The sequence below is a fragment of the Natrix helvetica genome (assembly GCF_964273705.1).
Source record: "Natrix helvetica genome assembly, chromosome: 3".
In the NCBI taxonomy this organism is placed as follows: domain Eukaryota; kingdom Metazoa; phylum Chordata; class Lepidosauria; order Squamata; family Natricidae; genus Natrix; species Natrix helvetica.
In genome coordinates, this window is record NC_138549.1 from 110,458,744 (window position 1) to 110,481,552 (window position 22,809).

Below are 22,809 nucleotides of genomic sequence, written 5' to 3' on the forward strand. Positions count from 1 at the left end.
GATGATTTGATTTAAATTTACTAAGAAAGTTGCAGAACAGAATACATTACCTCCAACCAGAATGGATTAAAAAAATAGCATATTATAAAGGAATTTATTAAAGAATCTCCAGTTTCCTTATCTAAGTATATCATAATTAAACCAATTAAGTGTTTAAAAAGTATTAACCTTTATCTTTATAAATATGCAGAAAAGCACTACAATAATATTAATTACAACTGGTGCTGTCTTATTTAGCTCCATTAATGCAAACAAATTGACTTTTTATTCAATCCTTGCAAGTTAAAAGAAGCAGCAAATTGCTCTAGATGGTAACATCCAAAGAAAAGTATACTTAATTCTGTTCAACTGTGGGCTTTGGACTTCTTCAATACTTTCCTGACAATTCCAAATCAACTTTGGGGGAAAAAATGGGTTGTGCATAGCCATTTGTGATATGTCAGCAGGCTTTATATACAAATATATGTATATATCTGCCAAAGGGAGAAAAAAAATCCCTCTACTTGGCCTTGCCTAAAATAGCTCAGTAGAATCCAGCCGAAATACAAGGGTTTTTCTTAATTGTCTATGACAAGTATAAAAGAATAAAAAAGAAACCGTGGAGACATTTTTGCCAACAAACCACATGTTCTTTCCTGCTGCTCTTCTTAGTGTTAAAAATTGTACAAAAAAATATTGCCAACTGATCTCTCATTTTGCACATTGAAAAGTAATTCTAGATAGATTTGCAGCAGTCTGTTACATACCACATGGTCTTGGATACTTTAATGTTAATATTTTACCAACTTTGTAGTGGTTTTATGGAAGGCAATGCCAAAATTTCAATTAAACAATTAAATGCTTCAAGAAATCTAAAGTCAAATACATGTATTTGGAGAACATGCTACTTTCAACATCTAGTTCCAGCCTAGTTCTTAAGGAACTTGTTTTCCAAGTTTCATTCCATCTCGGAGTGGCTCAAAGCTTAGCTTTGCCTGTTTGGAGCTGTAGACTCTGTAGCTTCATCGCCATCCCCATATTCCCAGTAATTTTCAACTTCCCTTGAAAGAAAGCCTGGATTAAACAAAAAACAGAGTTACATTTCACTTGTTAACGTATTCATTCAATTCTAAATAAAGTGTCTTCAAAGATCATGACTTTCAAGGTTAAAAGGCAAAAATTTAAGGCTAAATAGGTGATTTTATTTTAAGATTATCTTTTTCAAGCATGTATAAATCAGTCTATTATTTAAATGGGAGATGAAGCAAATAATTTGATCAAAAAGGAAAACATTTTTACTTCTTTAGGCGAAATAATTTTTCAGGGATGTCTCGATACAAAAGCCATTTTGACCATAACTAAATTAAATAATAACTGACAGCAGAAGGATTTTTTTACAAAAAATTGTTCAGGATAACAAAAATTAAATCTACTCTTAATTTGTTGCCAACTTAAAATTACTTTGAAAAATGTATTTATTGAGAGTTCTGGTGAAGAAACGGTGAAGTAAACATTTTTGGGTTTTTAAATTTCTTTTCTACATCTTCTAAAGAGAATTAGAAGAAGCGTATTAAAAATTCTAAAGAGAATTTTAAAAATTCTTTTCTTTTAGTTTTTACCATCACTAAAATTCATTATTTAAAAAAAAGCAAAATGTATTTATGGAAGTAGCCTCTGTGGACCACATTTAAACAAAATTGAACTAAGCTAGAGTCTTTTCACAGAAATGTGAAAAGCAAATAAAATAAATAAGCATGTACTGACAACATCTAGAATTAATTTAACTGTAATTTAATCTAAAATAATTGAGAGGGGAAAATAGGGCAAGCTGTTTTCATTAATCCTCTGCAATAAAGTAATAGAGATATTATAGGTGGTATGATTTATTTTGCTTTTTACTTACGGTCTGAGGATTTATCTTGCCCGTCATCAGTGACAGCAAATCATCATCACTCATTACAATTGTACAGTCGACTTTCTTATCTACAGTGGCCAGAAAAAGTTAATAAATATTAGTAAATAGAATATTTGAACAGGAGACTAATTACTAAAACATGATCTTTGTACTTGGGGATGTTCTACTTTCAAATTATGGGTGACTTGGTAAAAATAGAATATCAAAAGTTCACAAATATTGATGGCAGACAAGTCAAAATTATAGCTGATAATGTTATGACAGAAAAGTTGTTACAGGTAGTCCTCAACTTACAGCCATTTGCTTAATAACCATTTGAAGTTACAACAGCACTGAAAAAAAGTGACATGATCATTTTTCATACTTACGACTGCTGCCATATCCCCATGATCATGTGATCAAAATTCAGGTGCTTGGCAACCAATTCATATTTTTGACGGTTGCAATAACCTGGGGTCATGTGAAAACCTTTTGAGAACTTCTGAGAAGCCAAGTCAACGGGGAAGCCAGATTCATTTAACAACTGTTTACTAACTTAACAACTACAGTAGTTCACTTAACAATTGTGGCAAAGAAGGTTGTAAAATGGGCAAAACTTATTTAACAACTGCCTTGCTTTGCAACAAAAAATTTGGCCTCAATATTGGTCATAAGTCGAAGATTACCTATAGTGAAAAAATAACCATTGACAGAGTCTTGGCTATGTATTATCCAGGTCATATTACTCAATTTATAGAATAACTTTGGATTAAAAAAAGTGATTTATATATTGTATTGGAAGACCTGAAAGACCAGTTTAGGAGATTCTCATGGAAAAAATCCATGCGGTTGCTAGGAGTCAATAATGACTTGATGACATATAATAAAAAAGTCAACATTATGGTGACCACAGCACCAACCAACCACAGCAAGAAAAAACTTTAAACTGAGGAACAGAACTTTTCAAAGGTTTATGCCTATATCTGATCTTTCAGTGTTATAGTAGCAGATGTACTCAAAAAAGTAAGCAGGGCTGGAACAAAATAAAAATTTGATTAAATTTAAATATGATTAAATTCAAATATAATGTGCTACAGAGTTCATATAGTAACTCCTTATGTATTAGTATTATTTTCTTTCTATCACGTACAAAATTATAAGCCAATATAATTTTTTAGTAGGGATATTTTGGTGGTCTACATTTAAAAATGTTGGCTGCCTACTTGCTCTTCGCATGAAAACTGGCAGCATTATAATCAACAGCACTTTTCATAACACAGCCAACTAACAGGCAAAAAAGCCAATAATGCTGTATCCAAAAGTGAAGAGAAAAAGGGAACATAACTAAAATATTTCAAACATTTTCTTCTGCCCTACATTTCAGATGCAAGTGTTTTAAAATTGGAAATTGCAAGAAAGCATCAAGTCAAAAATGAATAGCTTATACTACTTTTCATCAGGGCGGATAAAATTGGATTTTTTTAAAAAAATCAGATTTTTAATATTTAAATCAGATTTTTTTTATTTTTATCAAATTTATTTTCATAAAATGCTTTTGGAGTAAAATTATTTCTAAAGATAGTTTTCTATTTAAGATGCATTCAAAATTTAGTTTATTCAGCATGAAATGGAGCTTAGTTAGGTAGCCTGAGGCTTTATATTCTGCAATATTTACATTTTTGGTAAACTCATTCAATGAATCCAAGCTCTGCAAGCCAAATAGGAAACCTTCATTTTGTTTGCAAGTAATAATATTAAAGATTCTAACAACCAGCAAGAATGAGTCCTTTCATTTTAAGAGCACTTGTTATTTCAGATCCATCATGGCAGCGCCTGTTAGTGGGCATCCACTCACCTGCTGCCTGCCACGTCCTTCACCATGTTGTGCCACTGCATCACCAGCTGTCCCATTAAAGCGAATGGGACTGTCGGTGAGTCAACAACAGGTCAGAAAAGGACAGAGATGCTGGACAGAGATGCCAGTTGCTCTTTTATAATTATGATTTAAATCAAGTTGATTTACATCGTCTTTTTACTAGTGATTTAAATCAAATCCACCCTGCTTTTCAGTGCATCACAATCATTTACTTGCAAATCTAATAATGCATTCTCTAATTATGCCCATTCCTAGACTTCCTCCACACCCATAGTATATAATTTGTTAGCCCTTTAATCCAACAATCTAAGAATTTTTTAAAAAAACGCACACTCACCAGTGTCACTATCCACACAGCCTTTACCATTTTTCACATCAACTACCCAAGTAGCTTCTTTCCCCTCAGGACCATCTTTTACTTTAAAGGCAAAAATGCCACCAATTTTCTTAACATACTGTTCTCCTTCCTGTAATCATAATGTAAAAGTTACAATCATTAAAATGCTATCTTAAAGTGGGTGGGTGTGACCTATTTTTAACATGGTAAAGCTTTAGAGACATTTCTCATTAATCTGAGTGAATGATTCCAAACAACATTACATATGGCAATCTTTGGGGTCTGGAGAAGATGCGCTACAGTTCATTTGTGAGCTCTACAACCCCAGTCTGGAAATACAGTGTAGTCACCGTGTTCTTCGGTGACACTGCTCACAGTTTTGCATCAGTTTTGGTGGCGCCTGCTTTCAAAGCCATTGGAGACACACATCTCACTTGGTTAGCAATCCAAATAATATTAGCAAATATGATATCGCCACTTTGAGTTAGAGACTTGCAAGAGCAAGTGGAAACACTTACGAGGATGAAAATTTCTTGGATTAAAGGATTTGCTGTCAGAGGGAGTCAACCCAATAAATGAGTGATTAAAAAAGAAAACCCCAAGTACAGCTGAAATGAAGAAATAACTCCCACATGCTGTTTCTAAGATCACACCGAACAAAAGACAAGAAATTGGGGCCTTGAAAAGCATAATGGCCACAATTACTACCTGAGGAAGACAAAGAACAGAATTCTAATAATAACTGACTTCCTAATAAGAACAGAATGAATGTAGACTTTCCAGATCCTCTGTTCATAAAATATTGTATCTTTTTAGATTACAGATCAAGAATGTAATGGAGTTGTTGCCAAGGTTTAGCATACCCACTGCCAATGGTAGTGATAGTTTTATTTCGTTAGAACAGGGATCTCCAATCCCGTCTGTGGAACACTCCCGGTTTGTGGCATGCCAGAAACTGGGCCGCACAAACAAGTGAAGCCCCATCGTGGAAAGCAGGTAGCATGTGAAACCACGCCCCCCTCTGGTCTGTGGAACCAATCCCCAGTATCCAAAAGGTTGGGGGCTGCTACTTTAGAAGTAGTCCAAGGTGGATGAGAATATTTTTTTAAAGGTATTAAAATGACTATCACAAACAATTACAACATGGAAAAAATGAAGAAGTTAAATTTGCTGACACTAAACAGGACAAGATAACGAATAGTGAAGAAAACAGAAACAAAATTAAAAATGACCTTGACAGTTTAGAGAAATTGGATAAAAATAACAAAATTAATTTTAGTAGTTACAAAGTTTTTTAATCCAAACAAATTAAATACAATACACAAGCAGAGGATGAACTAGATATGAATGATACACGTGAAAAAATAGAATTATAATCCCAAACTGAGTATCATTCAGCAACTTTGTGGCTGCCAAAAGTTGGAATAGTCACACTGCAATTTATAGAGATCAGATGCCCCACTGAGAATTGTACTCAGTTCTTCTTATCACAATTTTAAAAGGATTCAATACTGATATTTGGACAATGAAAAGCAATAAGAAAGATCAGCAGTCCAGAAATTAAATCCCATGAGAACACGTTGAGGGCAGTAGTGGGATTCAAATTTTTTTACTACCAGTTCTGTGGCCGTGGCTTGGTGGGCATGCCATGGCTTGGTGGGGATGGCAGGGGAAGGATACTGTAAAATCTGCATTCCCTCCCCAATCCAGGGGAAGGTTACTGCAAAATCCCTATTCTCCACCCCCCCCCCCCGATCAGCTGGGACTCGGGAGGCAGAGAATAGATGGGTTCTCCAAACTACTCAAAATTTCCACTACTGGTTCTCCAGAATTGGTCAGAACTTGCTGAATACTACCTCTGGTTGAGAGGTGTATTTAGCCTTAATAACAGACAGTTGAAGGACAATATGTGAGAATTATTTTAGTGAAGAATTGAGAAGAATGGGCACATAGAAGTTCATTTCCACTTGAGTACATGGACCAATGATTTTAGTTACAGAAAAAAAATATTGCCATTGAATGTTGAGAAAAACCTTGCTAACAGAAAGAATAGTCTCACAATGGAATTGACTTCCAAGGGAGATCATGAGGTCATCTTTTCTGGAAGAAAAAGTTGGAGATGCTTAAACTGGCATGTTGAGCAGTAGGGTCAGATTTGTTGGTTGCAAGAACATAAACTCTAGGGCTCTTGCAGTTTGTATGAAAGAATGGAAGTTTCTGAACCACAGCTCTTTCTTTAATACTGCACAAGCACTCTTACCTGAAAAAAAATGTTTGTTAAGGAGAGTAAGTAGCTCCTCAACCATAACCAGTGTCAAGGAAGTAATACCCATGAAACTTGAAGTGGCTTCATTTTGAGTTAATTGTTTCAGGTTACAATGCCAAGTGTATATGGACATAATTATCTTAATTACTAAATACTTATCACCACAATCTATAACATGGTAGCTAATTATTTTGCCAAGTTGAATCCTGCCCTGTCCTAGATTTCATTCTCTGCCTAGAAAAGAGCTGAAGCAACTGCAGGCAGGCAAGGTAAACCGAGAAACTTAGATTTACTGTGAACATTTTGCTACATGTTAGGAAAAAATGTCTCCCCTCCCCCCAAGCATATTACTCCCTATCTCCAGTACAAAGTGGCACTCTTAATCCAACTGTTCCCATTATACGATTAATATTACCACCAAAACATGATCAGGTTTTTCTAGTTCCAAGGTTACTCAACAAAGAAAGATATATTAATAGCACAAAGACACACAATTCCATATTAATGATCAATTTTTAATTTTTTACAAAGCGCAATTTGTATTTCCGAAATTCATTATAGCTATTATTAAGACAAAGACAAAAATAATTACACTGTTCTGTCTCTTGATTCTGACCTATTTTTTTCTTTATTTTGTAAGGAAAAAAGGACTCATTAGAAGGAAAATTAATCTGATAATTAAAAAGACTTAATTTTGGCAGACCAGTCATATTCAAAGAAAATATAATTTGTGTACTTCAAATATTTCTGTGCCGGTACATAAATTAGTCTTTGGTAATGTATTTTATAAGCATATTTACTGTACAAACCTCTTGAAGTTTCTTTTCAATTTCTTTGAATACAAGTGCTGATTTAAATCCATCAACCATTGCTCTAGTGGGAATGGCCTGGATACTCCGATTCCTGAAATGGGAAAAAATAACTTAGTATCAGTGAAATAAGCAGATTCCAACAAGCAATTTTCCATACAATCTAATTATAGTTTGCATGTTTCACACATATTAAGCCACAATAGTGGTTTACAAAGTATAATTCCTCAAATGCACTAAGCCAAAATCAAACAGCCTCTATAAGGGAGGGAAGAGGGAGATAAATATTTAAATATGTCTTTTAACTAGAAATACAGTGTATTCTGAAGGGAAAAAATCTAATCCGAATTAAGAGGTGAACGTGGGTAGAAACAATTTTTAACAGGCGAAAAAGGCAAAATTTTATATTAATAATTGCTATAGCTAAATTAGTCAAAACATCTCCTGGCAATCAGCTGTGAACAATAGTTATGAAAGTGTAAAATGGAAATGATGAAACAAGTTTACCTTTTCTGTAATTACTCAATACCTAATCCTAATGTTCCAAATCCTTGCTAACTGATCAGGCAAGATTTTAGAAATATAATTTTGCTACACACATATGTCCAGCAGAAACACACATTCACAATGTAGGTAAAATCTGCACACTCTTTGCAAAGTATTAGGGATAATTTCTGTTTGAACCCAACTTTACCTCCACCCTCCCAAAATTGCCATAAGCAAAATCAGGGTAACCTCCTCCACATATTACTGTAAAGATAAAACAGGGTAAAGATATAAATGATGCAATCTATCTTAAGCCCCTGGGGGTGTGTGATTTAAAAGCTGAAATACTTCATTTTCCAGTGGAACAAGATCATTACTTAACACAGCAATGTGAAGAAAAATGAATTCACCTTGAGAAAGAATATAAATTTCAGTTATTACTAGTTCAATTAACTTCTAATCTAAAGTTATTATTTTCTAGAAAAGATAATAATCCTGAGAAAAGGGTAGTGGGATATAAAAATACAAAATGCTGAGCCTGATTTGGTTTAGTGTAAAATGGGGCAGAGCAAAACTTAGAGGAAATTCTTTCGTTGCCATCTTATCATAAGAAATCCAGGCTGGTTTAAAACTGCCAACTATTTCCATTAGGTTTTTCATACTGGGAACCTAAGTAGTCTTTTTCTAAATCTAAAGCCCCCACGCATGTTTTTCTCTAGTTCATCATAATCTGCTCTTTGTAAAGAATTTTATTGTTTATGCACATTGCACTAAAGCTACATATTAACTGGAAAGACCTTTACGGACCTCTGCTTTGTGTCCTGATTGGTACTTGATTTAATAGTTACAAATGATCCTGGTTCAAGGCTATGCTCATATAAAATGGATAATTTTGATCAATCACTATCTCTCTTGGTCCAGTTTTGCAACATTGTAGTATGAAAAAAATATTGTGGACTTGGGAATATAGGAGATAAATCTGACAAATAAACAAACCATTATTTATACAAAGAAATGAGCGCTGCTGACCTTAGAAAAACTATTAAAGCATACTCTTTCAGGTATGTGAGAAAATCCAGAAAATCAATGTGTAAGTAAGCACAGGACCCAGGAAATAATTAACTGCTTAAATAAGTTTTTTGCAATCTAAATTTTCTTGCTCTTTATCATAACCTTATAAAATGATTTGGATATGCCTAACTGTTGCCTAAAAGAAAAATCCATAGGTTATAATACATGAGCAATCTTAATTCACCTTACAGCATTATGCGTACAAAATTGGCCCTCACCTTTTCTAGGCAATTTAAAACTTGTTCTGTACATTCTTTTAACTTTACAGTTTTTAAAAGCTTTTTTAAAAGAAAAAAATGGGAGTATATTTGGAAAACACAATTAAGATAGAACTCTTTGATCCATGAGCAAAACAAATAAAGCTTCTAGCATCTGACAAAAAGAAGTTCCTCTTCCAAAGAAAGGATTTTGAGCCAAGAACTTACACCTATTACCCCATAATTTTCCTGTTGCAAGCAGGATGGTTTCCAACTGCCCACTTTAATTATGCAAGAATTAGAGTGGGAAATAATAGTAAAATACGTTATTTACAGCAGGAGATTAATCTGATCTACAACGAGCAGCTTAGTCTGGTTATTTACAGCAGGCACTTTAAGGTTCAAAACAGAAACGAAGTCGCTGAAATTCCTACAGCGGCAAGGACCAATATTCCACAGGGAAGGAAATTAATGCATCAAAGGAAGACTCAGCACTTACCGGGCAGCTTCTGGAAAGCCCATTCTGTAGAGAGAGACTACAACCGCACCACCAAGGCCCAAATTATGCTGCAAAGCTAGCTTTGCACCGGGAACCTGCCTCTTTCCGGCTTCTCCTCTTAGCTGCCAGCAAAGTTCAGCACACTGAGCCAGACCTAATGCATCAAACACAGAGCCTGTAGATCAAGCTGTATTGCAAAAACTCATGCACAACCAACTTGAAAGGAAAGGAATGAGGCGTGTTTGAAATCCAAGATGAAGCCTTCTGATTTAAAAAAAATTGCACCACAACCACAAGTATGAACATTACTTTTTCCCTATAAAGATTCACCTTGTGATGAGATGTCCGACAAACAACTAAAAAATAAAAAATCCAAGTGTAGGAACTGTATAAAACAGAGTTACAGTTTCCCAAGGTGATGGATTTTTCAGTTCCACTATATTGTTCTTGTGATAAAAATAATGTGAGCCTACTTCACAACAGCCGACATATATATTTTGTGCAGGCCAAAAGCAGTATAGGTTACAAACATAACTGAGACTAGAATTTTGGACACTAAGTGACAGTTGTTAAGCCAGTCATTATATGAGATTTAATTTTACCATTTTTGACATAGTTGTTAAGCCAATCACATTGTTATTAAGTGAAGCATGCAGTCATTACACAAATCTGGCTTCTCCGATTGACTTTGCTTGTTGGAAGCCAGCTGGGAAGGTCACAAATTGTGATCATGTGACTGCCAAGATGCTGCAATCACCATAAATGTGAGCCAGTTGCTAAATTCCCTAATCTACATAATGGTGGGGTGATAAAATAATCCTAACTTCAAGAACTGGACATAAATCACTTTTTCTGAGGCTATTGTAACTTTGAACCATCACTAAATGAACTACCTGTAAATAAAGAAGCAAGCAAGCAGGTATTAGTTTAATTTGAATGCATGCATGCTATGACCTGCCTGCATGCCATGGAGTGGGCTAAAGATGTTTTTTTTTAAACCATGCAAACACATTTCCACAGTTAGTCCTTGAAGTTAAAATACACATTAAAACCAATTAGGTCTAAGTAATCCCTCTTATGTTTATCTTTAAAAGTGTTTTATTAAATTGACAACAAAAACTACCTGTATCTTTTCCTGATAAGATCACAAAATTGGGAAGGTTCATTCAAAACACCAAAGCTAGCTTCTCTATGGCCAATGGCCAACCTATAGCATTCTGGACACAGCTCTCCAACCTCTGCAAGAAGTCATCCAGTGTGGGGAATTCATCACTTCCCAAAGAATTGGTTCTCCTATAGATTTCCCCTCCCAACATTTAAATAGAATCTGTCATCCTGTAAGGCTTCCGAGTCAGTGTTTCTCAACCTTGGCAATGTTAAGATATGTGGACTTCAACTCCCAGAATTCCCCCAGTTAAGAAACACTGCTCTTAGTTATGCAAGACTTGACAAACATTTTTCCCTAATACGGCAATGCATTTCCCTGCTATGCAAACTAGAAGTTAGGTTACATAATAAAGCAAAGGGCAAGTGTAGCTTCCCTCTTTCTTCTGAAAGGCCCTCTCTGGAATGCTGCCAGCAGAAAGGTAGAGAGCAATAATTCTGAAAAAACTGAAAAGCTGATGTAAGCTCAAATAAAAAGATTTCATCACCTTGTTAAAAGAGCAATTACACTCCTGAAATCAAAGAGAATGTCAGCATATTTGCACAGAACAACAGATTAAAAATTAGCTTTCAGCGTTCGGGCAGCATTTTCTGTTTCTGCACCTTTAATATTTGAACTCTCAACAGCCAGATTAAAGTTGTCTTTTAGCAGAAGAACATAATAAATATGCTGAAGAACACAATAGTCAAGAACAATAAATTGAACTATGAGCCACGGTGGTGCAGTGGTTAGAGTGCAGTACTGCAGGCTATTTCTGCTAACTGCTGGCTGACTGTAATTTGGCAGTTCAAGTCTCACCAGGCTCAAGGTTGACTCAGCCTTCCATCCTTCCGAGGTGGGTAAAATGAGGACCCAGATTGTTGGGGGCAATATGCTGACTCTGCAAGCAGCTTAGAGAGGGCTGTAAAGCGTTATATAAATCTAAGTGCTTATTGCTAAGAAAAATTGTTCCATTTTACTGATTATGAATAACAGTCCTAGACAGTTCATGGATGATTTTAAATAAATGCATTTCTGCTATTTTTAAAGAGGAAAAGAGCCCAGAGAGGCACCTCATCAAGTGAGCAACAATATTTGAATACAAGTATAAATACAATCTGTCCTGGGTGCAAGCATCCTAAAATCAATAGCTAAGTTCAAATTCACAAGCAGTTGAGCAAATATGAATACACACAAAGGAAAGGCTTATTTGGAGAGAAAATGAATAGATCTCACCAACTGTTTTGACAAGTTAAGTATAGTACATACTGGCTATACTTGGATGGCATACACAGGTTAGAGATTACATTGAGAAATTAAAACACATTCTGAAACACTATCATATTGTTGCTAAGAAAATATGCCATGAAAGGATATGAGATTCACCCAAGGGAAATTTAGAGATGTTATCATAATCTTTAACGTAATACTTCTAACAAAAATATTAACCAACACCGCTCCGTTTACAGATTATAAATATTTATCTACACATGCATAGGCTTGAAATCAAATTCATCTTAAACCAGTATATTTGTAATAAGTATTAGTTGCATGTATTAGTTTTTACTACATAAAGAGCTACCTTCATACTAAAAAAAGTGAAGGCATGAAGATAGCTTGGGACAATTCCAAGAGCGGCTTAGCAAACCCTATGGAATTCAATCAGGCTTACAATTTCCTTGCCAAACATTCCAGCAGGCCAGAAATTATCTCTTGAAATGATTAGAAATGTGTGTTTGTGTTTTAAAGGTTTATGGACATTTCACTTTAACAGGGCATTTAGTAGGATTTTCTGCCAGATAAATCAGCATGGAATAACTGTTTATTACTACTATACCTTCTCGTCAAAGTAGCAGGTCTATGTGATTAATTATTGATGGCTGATTGCAAAAGAGAAGAAGGCCTAGCTTAACCTTTTCTTTAAATAAAATTGCATATTTCCTCCATAAATATACCGTACTTAAAAGCCTTATAGACAACTGAATTACCTGTAGCACCCAGTGGGTGTCCTTTTGAAATCAAACCACCACTGGGATTTACAACCCATTTTCCACCGTATGTTGTGTCTCCTCTGTCAATCAGCTCACCAGCTCCTCCTTAAAAAAAAAAAAGGAAATTATTACTGCATATGATAGCCTCACTTCTAAATAAAATTCCTGAAATCTCTGACATAAACTTGACATTAATAGTGCAGAATGGTAATTCATTTAACAGGGACAGCACAACAATAGCTATATCCTTAAGTTCATAGGAATGAATTCTTTATGCTCTAGCTATATTTATTTATTACATTTTTTATCCTGCCTTTATTACTTTATAAATAACTCAAGGTAGCAAACATGTCTAATACTTCTTCCTCTTCTTATTTTCCTTGCAACCACAACCCTGTGGGGTGAGTTGGGTTGAGAGAGTGTGACTGTCCCGGAGTCACCCAGCTGGCTTTTATGCCTAAAGTGAGACTAGAATTTAATCTCCTGGTTTCCAGGTCAGTGCTTTAACCACTACCCATAAAGCAATAACTTACATTGCTACATTTCCCATTCAAAAATATTGAGGGTGTTATACAGCTTTTCTAAGACCACTCTTCAACGGATGTACAAGCCAGTATTAAATAAATAGTTAACATGTGTAAAAATATTCTTAATTCATTTCCACGAAGGATAGGCAGTTTTCAAATCTTTTTCATGGTCTCTACTCAATGCTCATTATCTGATTTCACCTAATTTCAGACAGCACTTCCACAACCAAACTCATATCCTTACAATAGCATACTATATAGGTAGTTCTTATTTACTAACTGCCTCATACAGTGACTATTTGCCATTACAACAGTGATGAAAAAGTAACTTTACTACCAATCCTTGCATTTACAATCTTTCCATCAAGCAAAAGAAAACTGAAGCAAGATTATAAGCACAGTTATGGTTTCACTTAATGACCCTTTGCTTACCAATTGAGTGACTGATCCCAAATGTGGTTGTTAAACAAGGACTACTAGACTTGGAGGACAGGAGTGATAGTATCCTATTAATTAAACCTATTCCTTCGAAATCTTAAAGACTAGTACTGTCTTCAAAGGCAGTGCTAACAAAAAGGAGGTCACTGTTAAAACAATTAAGCAGTGCCTCCAGATGTTGTGAATGCTCCAACACAGGAAGTTTTTAAAAATAGATCGGACAACCATTTGTCTGAAATGGTATAGGTTTTTCTGCCTAAGCAGGTGGTTGGACTATAAGACCTCCAAGGTCCCTTGCAACTCTGTTATTCTGTGCTCTTTTTATCTGTGTGATGGTAGAAAGACATCAGAGAGGTAGAACTTTCTAGCAATCATCTTGCCTCTAGAGATCAATTTAAAAGAGTTAAACAAAGGGAAAAGTGCACTTAATTGTGTGATGGCTATGACCAAGCTGTTAAGTAGTTCTAACGGTGAAGGAATACCTTCAGGACAGAGTCCCAGAGCTTCATATGTGAGTAATTCATTAGTAGAGAAACAGTCATGAAGTTCAATCACGTCCACATCTTCTGGTGTTAGGCCAGTTTTCAAAAAACATTTTTTTGCAGCTTCCTTTGTCATATCATAACCAACCTAAAAACAATAAAATATAACCAGAATGCATTTCATTGAATGTTTCTGTTTTCTGAACTTCATTTAATTGTCCTGATGTATGGCCTTTTAAAAATTGGAATATGTGTATGGTATGGTTTGAATACACACAAACACCACTAATTTGTCCATTTGCAATATTATAACCAAATGGACCAATATGAATTGACTGTATATGCAGGGATTGATAATATTTAGGTACTGGCCCCATCAAGAAGCTCTACTTTTGAGAGACCACAGAAAAAAATAAAATTATCAGAAATTAAAGATGCCATGTAAACATGCACTAAAAATTCATGAATAATAAATGGACTTTATATATTCCCCATCACTTTATATATATTTTCCAATTAATGTACATCAAAAGGCAACATATACATAAACCCACTGAAAGCAACAGCAGCAAATTAAAAATATACATCCAGCTATTTCAAGAAAATTGAGCACTCTTCTTTTGAATTCTATTAAATATATTCACGGAATTATGAAATTACTTTCTTCAAAAGTAATGAGTTAGTCATTGTACACCTGTTCAATCTTGCTCTATGACCCATTCATATCCAACAGGAGGTGCTCTTTCAGAAATTTTGTATTCTTTAGTTAGATTTGGAGCATGGGATTTAAACTGAAAGCTTCCTGTTTTCTCCATGGATCTCCCATAAAAGGTAAATGTTTTCTCTGTCCAGTTGAATCCGACTGTATTACTCTGCTCTGTTTCTTAGCTGAGGAAGCCACTGTTATCCAAATACATTTTCTGTGCTCATATGGCCAGTGTGACTATGCGCCAAGTGCATAGAAGGTTCACACTGAAGTGGTACCTATTTATCTACTCACATTTGCATGCTTTGGAACTGCTAGCTGGGGCAAATAACGGAAGCTCAGGTCTTGGGTCTTGAACATGGGTTGTCAGCTTTCCAGATGACAAACTCAGTTTCTTTAACTACTGAGCCATCATGCCCCTTTCTATCCCATAATGTACTCTTTTTGCTTAGAAATCTCTTGGTCTTCTCCTGGGAAGCTGTTTGCCAAAGACAGGAGTCCCAGCTCCCACACTTGCTTGCTTGTGTTTTTCCCCCCACTTCCTTTTCCCTTTGAAATATATTATTTAAATTATAGCAAGCAGGAGTTATTTTATCATTTCAGTTTGTGTCTAATCCTTAAACTATTTTCAGTATTTCATAGGTATATTCATGTATGGTGTATGCTACTGTATACATTAAAAGGTCAAGCTTGCCATTTTAATGCAGCTGTTTTCGTCAAATGAGCTCGGAAAGTCAGTCAGCATCTCTTGGGCCAAAATTTCGACAGCTTTCGACTCCAATCCGTTCTTCTTCACAAATTCTTCACTAGCAAGGACTACAGCTGCTGCACCATCAGATGTTGGACTTAAAACACACAACAAAGGTTGATTATGGACTATTCCACTCCCTGAACAATTTATATGTGTAAAAAGGGACAGTAATATAGGGGCCAAAAACTCTGGATTTTACTCTGCTTTTATCAACTCATTTCCAATAGCCTTACCATTTTTCAGGTTGAAGATCAAGTTGTAAATTTCTGAGGTCATGATGGGGGGGGGGGGGGCAGTAAGGGAGAGAATCAAAAGCTGGTTTCAAGCTAGGATTTCCATTTCTGGCTAAGGTGTCCCACCACATTATCTAGCTAAAAATACTCTACCCATGCAAGTATTTCTCCTTAAATGTTTAAAAAGCTTACAGTGGCAGATGAGAATTTGACCAATAGTCAAATTTATACTACTGAAATTACGAGACTCAAGACTGCTTAATGAGTTGTAAACAATTGTATAGCAGAAATGTGTAAATGTGCTACTTTGTATATTGCTGCATAGGAAATTTGCAATTTCAAGTATGTACAGTGTGTTATCACTATCATGTAATCATTTCTGTAACATTTGAAGTTAACATGTTTGTGTAAGACTCATAGATTAGTAGTTTATACTATGCTTTATGCAAAGTCCCTAATTCAATCTCTATTTTTTTTAAAAAAACCATCTATATCTAGCAAAAAGGAAGTGCTCCAAAGAAACAGAAGAAAATAGCCAAGAGAAATAATCTCAAAAGGAGAAATGGGGTCATAAAAGCACTGCAGAGCTGGATTCTTACCAACACTGTAAGACTGTCAAGAAGCCAAAAATCTTGCGAGATTGTAAGACTTCATCTAAACTGTATTCCTTTTGAAACTGGGAATTTCTACAAAAAACAGAGAGAATGGATGCAATCAGAACAATTCAACAACAGCAGCAGTGAATTATTGCTTTTACTCTTCAAGTATGTCAAATCATCATATAATTTTGCAATGAATATCTCCTGCTGGTGCTTTTGCCAGCTCCTTCCGCAAGTTTAGAAACTTTTTTGAAATCTTATTTTAATAATGTAGTTGCATAAATAAGCTTTGCTCAGGACTACTTACCATAATACTGCTAATAGTAGCAGATTAATTTTTATTGTTCCCAAGGAAGTACAAGAAAATTATAATTCCCTTCTGATATGTATTCGTATTCAGAGAAATATTGGCTGTGCTGAGAAGCTGTTTATTTAGCGTTTGTAGGTATCTGGTGATACCTACAAGCTACAAGGGGCACAGGGCCACGGTGGCTCAGTGGCTAAGACACTGAGCTTGTCGATCAGAAGGTCGGCAGTTCGGATCTCCGATGACAGTGATGGTGAACCTTTTTTGGCTCGCGTGCCATAAGTGGGGGGAGCGCAGGGGGGTCGTGTGCAGGCGTGCCACACCCATAATGCAATGTGCGACCCCCCCCAGTGTACATGCGTGCACTACAGGCGCGACACCCCACCTTTTTGCATGCTTTTTTCCAGAGGCTTTATAGGAGCATGGGGAGGGTGAAAACAGCCTCCCCCGCCCCCCCGGAAGCCCTCCGGAGGCTTCAGGGACCTTCAAGAGGCTTCCCTGAAGCCTCTGAAGCAGTCAAAATGACCCTCCGAGCAAACCGGAAGTGACTTCCGGTTTGCTCAGAGGGTTGTTTTAAGCGCTCCAAAGGCTTGAGGGACCTTTAAGAGGCTTCCCTGAAGCCTTCGGAGCGCTCAAAACGACCCTCCGAGCAAACCGGAAGTCCGTTCCTAAACTTCCGGTTTGCCCGTAGGGCTGTTTTTTTGCGCTCCGGAGGCTTCAGGGAAGCTCATGAAGCCTCCGGAGGGCCTCCGGAGGGGGAGGCTCTTTTTGCCCTCCCTAGGCTCCTATAAAGCCTTTGGAGCCTGGGGAGGGTGAAAAATAGCTTTTAAAAAGGGTGAATTCTCGTGCCCTGACAAATGGCTCCGCGTGCCACAGGTTCCCCATCACTGTCCCATGAGCTCCCGTTATTTGCCCCAGCATCTGCCAATCTAGCAGTTCGAAAGCATGTAAAAATGCAAGTGGAAAAACAGGAACCACCTTTGGTGGGAAGGTAAACAGCGTTCTGTGTGCCTTTGGCATTTAGTCATGATGGTTAGATGACCACAGAGATGTCTTCCGACAGTGCTGGCTCTTTAGCTTTGAAACAGAGATGAGCACTGCCCCCTAGAATCAGGAATGACTAGCACATATGTGCAAGGGGAACCTTTACCTTTAGATATCTGGTGCTTACTATATATCCTAATCTTAATAGGATATTCAGTATAAATAATTTTACCTCTTTTTTTTAGCATGGCTCAAAAAAGCCACCTTTCCAACACTCCTCCCCCATTTTAAATGTTTCTTTGCATTTTTTCCCAATAAAACACACAATACTTGTTTTTTAGCCTGCATTCTAACATGTTACCTAAAACACTGTACTTACGGATTGTTCACTGAATGCTTATGATTCTTCCAGGCAATTTTTGCAAAGTGTTGAGGCTTTGTCCCTAAAATAAACAAAAGCATATAAAAAAGATTTTGAAAAGGATGACTCCATTAGTTGATTTAACACAGTTTAAGAAAATATGCCGTGCTTATCGTGATCTTCGAGGCTCAATAGAAATTACATAAGAATCATGTTTCAAAACACAAAAGACAAAACAATTAACAGAATTCCAGCTGACTGTATACTGCAGCAAAACTGTGCCCCCGTAGAAATAAGATTTTTTGGCTCAAATATTTTCACAATGGTGTGGCACTTCAATAACAATATTACAGCATACAACATGTCTTCGTTGTATGTTTTTTTATAACATTAATATTTTAAGATACCATATTTATCCATGTGTTCTTTGCCAGCATTTCCAAATATTTGTGGAGCAACTGGGCCTGCTTCTATGCCATATTTATTTATCATAACTTGTATATGCTTGTCTGTTGGATACACTCTATCAGTAAACTGAAAGACAGAAAATGGATATTATGAATACTACAACAGTCTTACATTGAACACACTATGAAAGTTCTCTTGTTCGATCAACCATATATACTCTTTTCAGACTGCATCATTTCATTTGCTTCTAAATTAAAAATATGGGCAGACAGACATATCCAACAATTTATAAAAATTAAATATATTAATTTTCTATTGCAGTCCAGTGTGTAACTTACAAGTAAGCATCATTTACAGGTAGTCCTCAACTTACGATCACAACTGAGCGGAAAATCTATGTTGTTAAGTGAGAAATTTGTTAAGTGACTTTTGCCCCATTTTACGACTTTTCTTGCCACATTTGTTAAGTGAATCACCGCAGTTGTTAAGTTAGCAACTTGGTTGTTAAGTGAATCTGGTTTCCCCATTGACTTTGCTTGTCAGAAGGTCACAAAAGGAGATCACATGACCCCAGGACACTGCAACTGTCATAAATGTGAGTCAGTTGTGAAGAATCTGAATGTAGCTCATGTGATCTTGGGGATACTGTAACAGTCATAAGCGTGAAAAATGGTCATAAGTCACTTTTTTCAATGCTGTTGTAACTTCAAGGACTACCTGTATAATGTTCATTTTCAGGTAAGGGTCAAGACAATATGATATTAGGGGTTTCAAAGAAACAATAATACCATACCTATAATAAATCAAAATGCTACTATATAATGGAGCCCAATGCAAATTATCATATACATATATTGGACAAACTAGCAACAGAGTACAAATGGCTCAAATAAGGAGACGGTCTTTCAAAGAACCAGAGAAATTGATGCGCCCCAACTTCACAATAATATGCACAATTATTTTTCACCTGACCCCTCTCCTTTTTGGGAGAGGGGGCGGTCTAAAAATCTAAGAAATAAATTCTCTAATTCTTGCTTTTGATTTAGATTTAAAATTTTATCCTAATATATTCTATCCTGCATTTTTTCTACTTTCACATCCATGCTGATCACTCAGGCCATTTGATTCACAGTAGCCCTTTCTGAAGAAGATGTCATAAATAGGAAGCTTTAACAGGCGGCTTCCAAATTCAAAAATGCTTCTGGAAAAGGATAGTCAGAAAGTAAAAAGGACACTTGGGATGAATTCTCGGAATCAAGAGACCTGTTTGGGGAATAGCATCTCATCCTATTTGTTTTAGGCTTAAAATGGTTAAAATAGGTTTTTTTTTAGGAAAAGGGGGAAAAAAGAACAAATCTTAATATCTATGTGTGCTGTGAGTACCAAGCTGTGAGAAACACATCCTCCTGAGAGAAAAAAAAACAACCCTGCCTCATCAATCTGATCACATCAGCATTATCCAGACTTCTGATCCTGGGCCAAGCCTACTCAAAAGTTGGTTTCCCAGTAAAGAAGCTCAAATATTTTTGAGGCATTAATTCTCTTCTTTCACCATTCTCTTTATTCTATGAGGATGCCTCTTTCTTTTTGTGGGCTAAAGCAAATGACAAGGTGCTCCAAACTTTGCTTCTAACTCTACAACCGCCATTTACATAGTGTTTTGCCCCCCACCCTCCCGTTCCCATATTTTTAGCCGGGCAGAGATCAATGTTTTGGAACTCCATTGCTCTGTCTCCTCCAGTGACGTGCGGTGAGGGTTATGGCTGGGGAGGCTGGTGACGTCATCAGGAAGGCGGGGAATGGGACCACGTGTGCAGGAGGCTGAGGCAGCATCAGCCTCCAGCACACGTGGTCCCATTCTCCGCCTTCCTGAGTGAACATTAAGGGGACCGCGGAGTGCACTGATCCGCATAGCATTGCTTCCTCCACTGGCGCTAGTCCCTTCCCCCCCCCACTCCTTCAAGGTCTCCCACCAACCCAAAGCCCAATCCCCAGCTCCCTCAGGCAAGGCTTGAGCGGGGTGAATGGGAAAGCAACGAAAGGGGCTGCGCTTTCACCCCGCTCAAGCCTGCCTCGCTTGATCAGGCCGCCCCGCTCAAGGTTACCCCGCTTGATCAGGCTACCTTGATCAGGCTACCCCGCTCAAGCCTGCCTCGCTTGATCAGGCTGCCTCGCTCGCTCTTTCGTCCGTCCGGCCGGATGTAGCCACAGCGACGCCGACCTAAACGCCAGACGCACAGAAAAGGATTGCAGAGCGCTTCGCCGGTGGAGCACGCTCAGAAAGGTGGCGAATGGGATCGTGATCCCATTCCCCGCCTTCCTGAAACGCCAAACGCACAGAAAAGGATTGCGGACCGCTTCGCCGGCGGAGCGCGCTCAGAAAGGCGGCGAATGGGATCGTGATCCCATTCCCCGCCTTCCTGAAACACCAGACGCACAGAAAAGGATTGCAGAGCGCTTCGCCGGCGGAGCGCACTCAGAAAGGCAGCAAATGGGATCGTGATTCCATTCCCTGCCTTCCTGAAACGCCAGACGCACAGAAAAGGATTGTGGAGCGCTTCGCCGGCGGAGCACGCTCAGAAAGGCGGCAAATGGGATCATGATCCCATTCCCCGCCTTCCTGAGCGCGCTTCACCGGCTCGCGTTCCGCGATCCCCAACAGCAGCTGCTTTTCTGTGCGTCTGGCATTTAGGACATCCGGCTATCTACCTAAACGCCAGACGCACAGAAAAGGATTGCGGAGCGCTTTGCCTCCATGCCACTTCGTCTTGATGATGTCGCCGACGTCGCTGCTGGGCGCGGCCGGACGGAGGTAACCAGAGTGGCGCCGAGGTGTCCGTGCGGAAGAGAGTGAGCAAGCGAGCGATGAAGGATCGGCGCCACTCGCTACCTCCGTCTGTCCACGCATGGCAGCTGCGGCGACGTCATCAAGCCCCTGCCACTTCTGGACGTCTATTGCAGTCACGAGGAGCGCGCAAAGTACAGCGGAGGCAAGAAGGTTATTGGCGCTTCCGAGAACCCTCCTGCCTCCGCCGGTTGCCCAGCTGGCACCGCTCCGCGTGCGCTCCTCCTTCTCCCTCCTCTTCCTCTTATATATATGAAACTCCCTTGTGGATATTATTATTATTATATTATTATTTCATGATGAGAGGTGAGGCTCTGCCTCCCCTGCCTCCAATGACCGCCCGTCACTGGTCTCCTCCCACCTGATTTCTGAATGCTTCCAGAAAAACCCATATATAGGCTGAAAGCTTGACAGAAACTCCAGACCACTGTTTACCTAGTAAAAGCCTTGAGATGCCAATGAAAGAGGATTCCAGTAGACCAGAAAAAAAATTGCCGTCTTCTTTCTGCCCCTTTCAGTTTCAGCCATAGCCAGGGGTGGGCTTCAAAAATTTCAGCAATGAGTTCTCTGCCCAGTTGCTGGGTGGGCGTGGCCATGGTGGGTGTGGCCTAGTCGGCCTCCTATACCACGGCGGGGAAGCCGTTTTCGCCTTCCCCAGACTGGAGGCTTTCCTTGAGCCTCTGGGAGGGCAAAAACTGCCTCCCCCAGGCTCCAGCCCATTTCCAGTCTTCTGGAACCTCCAGAAGGCCCATTTTCCCCCTCCCTGAGCCTCCACACAGGTCCTGCACCTACCTCGCATCCAAAAGGGGCCGCGTGGAGACTCCTGGGAGGGGAGGGGAGGGGCAGGGTGAAAGGAGTGGCGTGGGGTAGAAGGGGCCAACCAGGGGTGGGATTTGGATGTTCTCTGAACTGGCCATAATGTTAGCTATGGGTTCTCCCGAACCCGGACGAACCAGTACCAGCCCACCCCTGGCCATGGCTGCCTTTTGCTCCAAAAGGCCAGGCCTCTAATAACGAGGATTGCTAAGAAAAAAAATCTCAGGGGAATTTTTTTCAAGGGTTACATTGCTAAGGCACAGTGGAACCTGAGGTCCTAACTAAAGATGGAAGCGAAAAGGCTCCACAGCTTTGTGCTATTGGAGAAGTATTCAGAAATTACAGAAACGACATGCATTTGCTAAAGGATGTTGATAGATGAAACACTCTCAAACATCTTTCAAATATGCCAAGGTATACAAAACGTTCTTTTCCCACATAGCAAAGATTTCAACACTCACCTGAGAGGATGGAAGGGATCCTGTTGCCATCTTTTCAAATCCAAGAGCCAATACACAGTTAGCCAAACCTTGAATACAAAAATTATTGCCTAATTATGTTTTAAGCTTTAATAAAGAGCTTAACAGAAGTTAGATCTATTGGTAGCTCTCTAAATAATTGGTAGGAGATAAGCAAGGATTAATCACCACCACCACCCCGGCTGCCCAAAATTTAAGTGCAGAAAAAAAGAGCTTGGATGACCAGGAGTGGATTTTTGTGCAGAAGGATTTAGAGTTCCATTCACTGTGAACCATCAAAACAAATTCAAAGCTCAGAATTATGTGTATTAAATGTATGCTGTG

The 22,809-nt window shown here is 38.2% G+C and overlaps 1 protein-coding gene across 1 annotated transcript in view; it reads right to left on the bottom strand.

Moving 5' to 3' along the window:
- SCP2 (sterol carrier protein 2) overlaps positions 1-22,809 on the bottom strand; it is a 30,133-nt gene continuing 7,324 nt past the window's right edge. Inside the window, exons 5-16 of the mRNA XM_081946111.1 lie at positions 22,468-22,535; positions 18,345-18,471; positions 17,956-18,019; positions 16,286-16,372; positions 15,397-15,547; positions 13,997-14,144; positions 12,547-12,654; positions 9,415-9,568; positions 7,162-7,255; positions 4,087-4,216; positions 1,883-1,962; positions 1-1,053 (exon numbers count right to left, since the gene is read on the bottom strand). Of these exons, the coding sequence (XP_081802237.1) occupies positions 958-1,053; positions 1,883-1,962; positions 4,087-4,216; positions 7,162-7,255; positions 9,415-9,568; positions 12,547-12,654; positions 13,997-14,144; positions 15,397-15,547; positions 16,286-16,372; positions 17,956-18,019; positions 18,345-18,471; positions 22,468-22,535 (1,307 nt within the window). The 3' untranslated portion in view covers positions 1-957. The remainder of the gene's footprint in view (positions 1,054-1,882; positions 1,963-4,086; positions 4,217-7,161; positions 7,256-9,414; positions 9,569-12,546; positions 12,655-13,996; positions 14,145-15,396; positions 15,548-16,285; positions 16,373-17,955; positions 18,020-18,344; positions 18,472-22,467; positions 22,536-22,809) is intronic.